The sequence below is a fragment of the Hippocampus bargibanti genome, linkage group LG11 (genome assembly GCF_051943395.1).
Source record: "Hippocampus bargibanti isolate YZ-2025 linkage group LG11, ASM5194339v1, whole genome shotgun sequence".
NCBI lineage: Eukaryota > Metazoa > Chordata > Actinopteri > Syngnathiformes > Syngnathidae > Hippocampus > Hippocampus bargibanti.
This window is the reverse complement of record NC_142744.1, coordinates 4280592-4290455: the sequence shown is the minus strand read 5'-3', so window position 1 is coordinate 4290455 and position 9864 is coordinate 4280592. Positions and strand designations below refer to the sequence as shown.

Sequence of the window (9864 nt, the reverse complement as noted above, 5' to 3'; positions counted from 1 at the left end):
GCGTGTCACAGATGGGATGAATTGGAAAGACACGTGTTTGGTCTCTGAGGGGATTTACAGGAGGTATCTTATTATTATTATTATTATTAATATTATGTATTTGTATGACAGTAATACTGTATTAGTTAATCCAATAATTATAATAATTATAAATATTTCTTTTCCTTTCGGGGGTCGCCACAGCAAATCATTGTCCTCCATCTTTAGAGGTTTGATCCGCATGTTTGTTTTGGCCAAACTTTTACGTCGGATGCCCTTCCTGACACAACCCTCTGTATTTATCCGGGCTTGGAACTGGCACAAGAAGACTGATGTACCTTTTTGGCTACAGAACAAGCAACTCACTCAGTCAAAGGCTCCCAAACACAAAATGGTCATCGGCACAGCAACATTCAAAAAAAGCAAAGACTATACTCACCATTCAGCTCTAATGGTAATCATTACTAGATACAAATAATAATAATTATTATTATGATGGATTTGTATGATATTATTAGTTAATCCAATAATTAGAATGCTTATAAGTACAAATCATACTAACAAATAATCCTTATTATTATTATGTATTTGTATAATATGATTAGTTAATTCAATATTATAATTATAAATACAAATAATAACAAAAAAATATATATAATATCTATTTGTATGATAGCAGCTGTCCTCTCGGAAGCTTTGCAGCCAGCGGAGCTTAGGAAGAGCTTTTTTCCACGTGCTTGACTCCAGATTTAGCGCCAATATGCTCGACAGGTACGACACAACAATGTGCATGCCTTGATAAAATCTAAATGCCCTTCATGTACACATATGACACATTTTTCCACGTCATATTTTGAATACAACATTCAACACCGTGTCATTTCTTGTATGATTTATGAATGCCCAGAAATACGGTTTAGAGTTGAATACAGCTCTTAAATTCCAAACACTTCCATGATATTCTGATGAGCATGTGTCTTTCTTTATAATTCCCCGTTAATATATATTGGTGTAAAAAAAAAATCCAATACAGTACTATAAAAGCGCAAGAAACGAGGTAGCCAAAATATCCTTTTTCATAATATCATCATCATAATCAATAATCATAATAATAATAATCATCATCATAATATTAGTTCCTCAAAATGTTTATTGTTTGAAATCACCCAAAAAATATCAACATTTCGGCGTACTTGTACTATATAGTAGTCTTTTCTGTAATACCGTACAATAGCTATCTGGCTGGCTGGCTGGCTGTCTAGCTGGCTAGCTATTAGCTATCTATTGGCTTGTTAGCTAGCTTTCTATCTATTTGTCTAATAACAAATAAGAAGAGGCTCAGAGCGGAGCACAGGTGGAGTCCCACCTCCACCTTGAATTCTACGACTGCCGTGTCGAAATGTCGTAGCACCTCCTGTGGCAGGAAATGCTTCTTGTGCAGCCTCAGGAAGTACATCCTCTGTTGGGTCTTTCTGAGAGTGTTGACCTACCACTTCATGTCTTGGGAGTCTATGATTCCCTGGAACTTGAAGGTCTCAATGGCTGACACGGGACAGTTGGATAATGTAAGATGTGGTGATGGATGTTTCCTGAAGTCCACTCTCATCTCTACAGTCTTGGTTGTGTCAGCAGCACCAGAATTCCAGCTCGAATAAGAGTTTGAGCCACAAAATTGACATACCTCGATCAGAATGTCTCACCGGGGCAATTAGACAACTTAGCCGCTGGGTGAAAGTCTCTTCGTCCTCGTCCGGGGACTCCAGACAAGAAATGAAACGTCACGTTCTACATGATGATTTTGACTGACACACTTTGAAATGAGATCAACGTTGAGGGACGTTCTTAGTCCCCCCGGGGGTTGCCAGTGACATTTAGGATGATGGATTGTCACATTAAGACAGGGGCGTCAAAGTCATTTTTTGCCGCGGGCCACATTGTAGTTATGGTTTCCTCTCGAGGGCCGTTATGAATTTGGGGAACCCATTAGAATGTTTAAATCCCTTCAAATATTACATATAGAGCACACAGCAAATTAATGAATAACTCGTTTTCAAATCTGAAGGCAAGAATAATGACTTTTATTGTGGTTGACATCCAAAAATATGAAATTTTGGCTCAGATTTTAGCAATTATCATGGAATTTAACAAGTTTGATTTGCTTTCGCGGGCCGAAAAAAAATGATGTGGCGGGCCGGATTTGGCCCGCGGGCCTTGACTTTGACACCTGTGCATTATTAAGACATGAGCTTTGTGATCGGGGGGACTAAATGCTTATTCCCTTGGCTCAATATAAGCACTCAACGGACTGAAATAAAGAGTAGATGTAAGAAAGTTTTTGTTATTTAGTTAACGACAGGATAATGTGTAGATTTTGCTAAAAATCACCGTTTACGGCAAAAAAAAGTTGAGAAAACACATTTTTGGTGAAAAATGTCATGTCAATCAGAACTATTGGACGCAAATAGTTGCTACATGTGTGTCTCTGATTATAAAACCACAAAAAGAGGACTGCGAAACAGCTTTGAAAAATCAATATAATTATTTATATGGAGAAAAAAAACAAAGAAATGTACTGTTTATGATTTACTTCATGAACTGCAACATCCTCTTCCCACAACGATGAAACACACTTTTCTACGACTTTATACCATACATATACATACAGTGATAACTCAACTTACGAACTTAATTGGTTCCCAGACAGAGTGTGTAAGGCGAAAAGTGTGTATCTCAAAAAAAAAATTCCCATAGGAAACCATTAAAATAAGAATAATCCGTTCCCGGGTTTCCATGAAATATACTTTTTGACTAAATAAGCCTTAGAAATACACACAACATACCTTATTGTGTGTATGATAAATGTGCTACTGTATTGTAATGAAAGAAATACACTGCATTGTATCATAAAGTCACTTTATTTACATTTGTGATGGTCATTGATGGCTTGATGGAATGCCGTTGGAGGTCGAAGGTCAAAGGGAATTGCTGTTTGGAAAGAGAGGCACATGACATGGGGACTGTAATTAAAGAAATAAACTGTGCTGTAAAATAAAGTTTTATTTACCTTTTTGATGGTCGTTGATGGCTTATGGAAGGAGAGTCACCTTCCATAAGGACTGTTGGTAACTTAAACTCTGGTGCTGTTCGGTCGTGTGCTTCCGCCGAAGATCACTCCGCCAGCCGTGGTGGGTGTGTGTTATGAAAATAGTGCTTATTATAAGGTATAATTTTCTGAAATTTAAAGTTTGTAAGACGAAAAGTTTGTAAGATAAGGTGTTTGTAAGTTGAGGTCTCACTGTATATCAGATTTTTCTTCTCCATGTCACAGATGCGCAATATAAAAAGTACCTGAGAGCAACTGATCTGCTTTTTTTCATAGCGACACAAGTATTTGGACCTCATCAAACACAACCATGAAGATATAAATAAACTGCATTAGCCTGGAGGTACACGAGTGTTGAATGAAGCATGAAATCCTGCATTGTCACATTACAGTTCAGTGTGTGTGTAGATGTGGGGGAGGTAGAAGAGGATGGGGGTTAAAGACGCCTTCCTCAACTGCTTCGTCCGTCATGCTTTATTTTCTCCACACTTTCGCTTCACTCGCCAACGTGTAGACACCAAATGTGCCCTCCTTTGATTGGTACGTTTCATTGGAGAAAACATAATTTGCGCAAAGGGGGCAGCGTGTCACAGATGGGATGAATTGGAAAGACACGTGTTTGGTCTCTGAGGGGATTTACAGGAGGTATCTTATTATTATTATTATTATTAATATTATGTATTTGTATGACAGTAATACTGTATTAGTTAATCCAATAATTATAATAATTATAAATATTTCTTTTCCTTTCGGGGGTCGCCACAGCAAATCATTGTCCTCCATCTTTAGAGGTTTGATCCGCATGTTTGTTTTGGCCAAACTTTTACGTCGGATGCCCTTCCTGACACAACCCTCTGTATTTATCCGGGCTTGGAACTGGCACAAGAAGACTGATGTACCTTTTTGGCTACAGAACAAGCAACTCACTCAGTCAAAGGCTCCCAAACACAAAATGGTCATCGGCACAGCAACATTCAAAAAAAGCAAAGACTATACTCACCATTCAGCTCTAATGGTAATCATTACTAGATACAAATAATAATAATTATTATTATGATGGATTTGTATGATATTATTAGTTAATCCAATAATTAGAATGCTTATAAGTACAAATCATACTAACAAATAATCCTTATTATTATTATGTATTTGTATAATATGATTAGTTAATTCAATATTATAATTATAAATACAAATAATAACAAAAAAATATATATAATATCTATTTGTATGATAATATTATAAATTAATCCAATTATTAGAATGATTACAAATACAAATAATAATAACGATAATTATACTTATTAAATATTATTGATTATGTATTTGTATTATAATATTGTTCATCAATCCAATAGTTAAAATAATTATAAATACAAATAAAATAATACTAATAATTATTATGTATTTGTATGATAATATTATTAGTTAATCCAATAATTATAATAATTATAAATATAAATAATAATACAAAATAATAGTTATTATTACATCTTTTCTCATGTCATAGTAAAAATAACATTATTATTATTATTATTATTATTATTATTATTATTATATGATCCAATCCAATAATACTAATAATAAATAATAATAGCTTTTATTTAGAAGTGCCTTTCAAAACTCTCAAGTCCTTTTTACAATCACAAGACAAGCACAATAAAACAACAGATAAAATAATAAAAAATAAAAGAAGAGATTAATCTACACAGAGAATGCAATTTTAAATAGGCGCGTTTTCAGATGGGATTATCGGGTTCACACGTGTCGGTTATCCCATATGTCACTTTTTCATCGCGTCAGACTTGCTATATCCTGAAACAAATCATCATCAACTCTCTTTTACTTCAAGCATACCCCCCGCCCCCCTCTCCATCTCTCTCTCTTTCCATCTGTGGCACCACCGAGCAAAACACTGCAGTTCTCCCCCAGTCGGACTCTCGCGAAGCTCTGCGCACGCTGCTCTTGGCTTCTCTTGGCGGTCTCGGTCCTCCTCAGCTACCATGCGTTTTAGTTTCTCCTCCTCTTGGGCTCTGCTCGTCTACTAACATTTCAGAATCCTTTCATCATTCAAAGCGGCAGTCTCGTTTCCGCGCCGGCATCGCTAAACCTCTTCCAGAGGACTTCTGGGTCAGGACGCAGCTGGTTGGCGGGTCTGATGAGACTTCAAAGGTGGACACGCATCAGTCAGCAATTTGCTACAAGATCCATTAGTGGCAACTCAACTACGTGTAAGGATGCTTTTAAATGAAGATTTTTCGATTTGTGTTACGGTCATGCGATAATCTGATTTTATCCATGCAAGGAAGTTTTCCAGCAGCAGAGCTTGTTGCTGCCTTTCCGGTCGATGTGCAAGTGTTGGCCGGGCAAGGCCGTTCTATTTGTGTTGTGATTGACCGAAATAGAAGTCGGGTCCAAGTCTTTTATTGTCATCTAACTTTTCCGGGATCAAGAAAAAAAAAACAAACAAGCAGACTGGTTTGTTCCCAAATGTGAACATTTTACAAGTAGCAAAAAAAACCCCTGAGGATGACAGCGCAGTCCTGATCAAAGGGTGTACCATGCATGACCTGCATGATTTGACCCCGACATCCTTTTTAGGATGTATTTATTTATGTTTATTTATAAAAATAAAAATAATAGTAATACTAAAAATAATAATAATGATGATGATGATGACGATACAAATACATACATTTTTTTCTTTTCAAGCGCCTTTCAAAACTCTCAAGGTCACTTTTCAGTATTTATGTGTTTGTTTATCTCTATTCATGTGTTTATTTGTTTATCTATGTATTTATGTTTGTTTATCTGTATTTGTTTATGTATCCGTTTATTTACTTATGTATTTGTGTGTTTGTTTAGTTTTTTATTTATCCCATTGTTTATTTTTGTGTCTATTTATTTATTTGTCTGTTTATTTACTTATCCGTATCTGTATTTCTTTATTTTTATGTAGTTATTTGTCTGTTCATTTCTTAATTAGTTTATTTATTTGTTTGTTTATTTATCTAGTAGTGTTTATTTGTATTTATTTATGTATCTGTGTGTTTGTTTCTTTACTTACTTATTTATTAGTTTTTACTTATTTATCCCTTTATTTATTTATGTGTCTGTTTATTTACTTATCAATGTATGTGTTTATTTATTTTTTTCATTTGTCCATTTTTTCTTTATTTGTTTATTTATCTATTTATTTGTTTATTTTTATTTATTTATCCTTTATTTATTGATGTGTATATTTATTTGTCTGTTTATTTATGTGTCAATTTATGTATTTCTTTCTTTCTTTTTATTTATTTGTCTGTTTTTTATTTATTTGTTTATTTGTTTATTTATCTATTTATTTGTTTATATGTATTTATTTGTCTGTTTTTTTACTTATCAATTTAGGTATTTATTTATTTTTATTTATTTATTCGTCTGTTTATTTATATATTAGTTTATTTATTTGTTTATTCATTTGTCTATTTAGAGGAGAGTGGCAAGACTGTTTAAAGGACAACCGACGTTTTTAACTGACATCAGAAAAATGTTTTATAGCATCTATAATACCCAACACACGCAGTATGATATTTTTAGTCAAATGCAAAACACCAATAAAAATGACTTAGTGTCCAAAATCTGCAAAAAAATTGAGCTGCGAATTGGGCATTTTCAGTCCCGCCCCCAGTTCGTGACGTCACGCCAAGACGTCTTGCATTGCTTGTGAATCAAAACAATGGCTTCAGATTCGGAGAATATGCTTTCTTGTTACTCATCCAGTTATGAATATGATTCAAATAGTTCTGAAGAGGAAAGCATACATGTTTGCAATCGATGAAATAATTATATGTGCCATTTTGAGGCAACTTTGGGGGAAAATCTCTCACCCAAAAAAAAGAAGCACAAAATGGCGACCTCCAGTGGCCACCTCCGCTTCCACAGGCTGATAAATTCCTTATATGGAGCTTGGACACCATCTTCTGGCGGCTTTTGGGTGCAACACGGTTCTCAGACCAAACATGTACAGCAAAATACATTGACGTGATGGAAGGACTGCTACAATGTGTCTTTTTTCGGTCAGGGGGCGGTCCTTTCGTGACGTCACGTACGGATTCGTCACCAACTCAAAAACAAGACTTCCTGAATATTCAGAGCGAGGCTTAAAACGTAAAATATAGCTATATGCGGTGGAATCTTATTAAAATACGCTCAGTAGAAGTCATTTGAAGCCATTTTACAAATTATGGACACAACTTGTCCGGAGACGTCGGTTGTCCTTTAAATATTTACTATTTTAAATACAGATTTATGACGAAAAGCATTAAAAACAAATTGGTGTATATTGAATGCTTGTCTATGCTTTGCACTATGATTCCCAACCTTACCCTTGGAATATTTTTGATTTTAATTAGGGGGAACGGGGTTGTGTGATCATTCGCCGTCGTTGTCTTGATGCTGTTGGGGAAAACAAATCTGAAGAGACTAATAAAAATATCAGCAGTGGACGATGTTTCAATTTGGGGAGAGGATGCAGGTGTTATTAATACATGTGGAGAATCCAATTAGACTAGCAAAAAAAAGTTTTCATTCATTTACAGTAAAGTCTCGTTATATCGATATTCAAGGGAGTCCGAAAAAATATCGATATAACCGGGACTATCGATATATCCGACCCTGTTTGCATGTAATTTTCTCCGTGCGTGCATAGAAATAGTATCGATATAACCGGGACTATCGATATATCCGATATCGATATAACGAGACTTTACTGTATTTCCATCTTTTCTCCCATTTTCAGGTCGCCATCATCTGGCAGGATTTCTTTCTTTCTTCAACCCTCACCTACCAAACAGGACATCATGACTATTCCATCCGTTTGAGTGCTTCCCCCGTCCCCGTAAGAATGACGCTCATGCTCCTTCATTCGGCCCTGTGACCTCCACATGAGATTCCGCAACCGTTTGGAGAGCTGGCTTGGGCTTTCGGCTTCACCTCGTGATCAAAAGGAGCATCTACCTCCGTCGGTTGCGGCGTTTATTTGCGCCCGCAACCATGCAGGTGTCTTTCGCGTGCACAGACCATGGTCTGAAGGCCCCGCGCAACGGCGAGCATAGTAAACAGAACACCACCAGCCCCAACACTACCAGCCAAGCTCGGGCCCGCTTTCGCACCGTGGCCTTGATCGCTCGCAGCCTGGGTTCCTTCACCCACCGCTATCACCACAACCTCAAAGAATCCACCGCCAAGCTCACCGGCATGAAATACCGGTAAGTTGTTGTTGTTTTTTTTCCCTGTACAATTTTTGGCATTGAAATTGTGAAGATGAACATGAGCGCGAACAGGCGTTCAGTGGGAGGATGTGAGTGAGCGCCCACGTTGTCCGAGGAACATGAAGAGAACGATCTTTTGCCAGATTGGAATGATTATTCAACTCGCTGAACGACATCGTAGAACATTTGATTGCGATTTCCAACCGACTGTGCTGTGAGAGCTCGTCAGGTGTGTTGTGGGAAATGATCAAATTTCACCTGATTGGTTCAAAAATGGCTTTTAGTGAATGGAACAAAATAAGATTAGGAACAAGGAGGTGACGTAGGCTAACGCTGGGAGAGAAATTTCAGGTGGTATTTTCAGGTTTGATGAACATAATTATTAATTTGCTTGACAGAGGATTCCCAAACTTTTCGGTTCCTTTCTTCAATGTAACAATAATGCCAGTGAAACATAATTAAAATTGCCTTTCGCATCAACATGATTTGGATTGGATGGACCTTTATTCGTCTCACAGTGGAGAAATTTACATTTCACAGCAGCAAAGTGATGAAAGAGGGGTGAAAGGAAAGGAAGAAGTAGAAAAACAAAATACAGGAGCTGCTGTAAAGGCAACCACTCTCACGGCGCCATCTTGAACTCAAAATAACAACAAAAAAAACCCGAAAATAACAGATAATGTGATACAACACAAAAGTCACTTTCTGCACCCTATTTGTTGTATGAAGCAGTTTAGATGAAAAAAGAGAGGATCAAAGTGTCTTTTTCACCAGTGGATCAGGGACGTCATGGTGAAATGTGCATGTCTGCTACAAGCTAAATGTTAAAAGCAAACACGAAGCTGTAGCATCCATTGATGAAAAGAGACTATCTCACATCTCCTGACCCACGTAAATCCGCTTCAATTCCAAGCAGCGACAGTTCCACATACACATTGGCGCTCTGTGCTGTCTGTAGATATACTGTATTGTCGAGCAAACAAAAAGAAAAAAAATCACAAGTTTCACATATTGTCAGGAGAAAAACTTGCAATTTTATAAAGAACTTAAAAATAAATGTTTATTCAAAATATTCAAATTTGGCTAAATTGTCTCTTTCTGTCTCTCACTAACAAGCTGGTGAATTTGCACCCACTGGCTTGCTAGCTCACTGTCATTCTCGCTATCTCATATGATGTATTTTATTCTGCTAAAGAGGACCAAAAATTAAAGGTTTAGATCAAATATATATGATGTATAAACAACCAAATTTATGCAAGTATATGAAATGTTAGTCATGTTTAATTGTTTCAAAGCTAAATTGGGCATATTACTTTGTTGAATTATTTTTTTGTGTGTAGCTATCTAAATTTCCAAGGTATTTGGCTGCTCCCAAAATTAGATGTCAAAGACAAAGCTCGGGGGCCAAATATGGCTCACCACATCATTTTCTTCGGCCCGCGAAAGCAAATCAAGCATGTCAAGTTCCATGTTGCGTTCTAAAATCCCAACCAAAATTTCAAATTGCCGTTTGTAAACCACAATAAT

General features: G+C 36.4%; 1 protein-coding gene across 4 annotated transcripts in view; it reads left to right on the top strand.

Annotated features, from left to right (window-relative positions):
- Window positions 1–654: 654 nt before the first annotated feature.
- kcnab1b (potassium voltage-gated channel subfamily A regulatory beta subunit 1b) overlaps window positions 655–9864 on the top strand; it is a 37677-nt gene continuing 28467 nt past the window's right edge. The window contains exons 1-4 of one of the 4 annotated variants that reach the window (XM_089008079.1): window positions 655–750; window positions 3359–3425; window positions 5139–5313; window positions 7866–8334. In XM_089008079.1, the coding sequence (XP_088864205.1) occupies window positions 8120–8334 (215 nt within the window). In that variant the 5' untranslated portion in view covers window positions 655–750; window positions 3359–3425; window positions 5139–5313; window positions 7866–8119. Of the gene's footprint in view, window positions 751–3358; window positions 3426–4958; window positions 5314–7865; window positions 8335–9864 lie in introns of those variants that run through there. The other 3 variants (XM_089008080.1, XM_089008081.1, XM_089008078.1) reach the window with 3 other exon arrangements.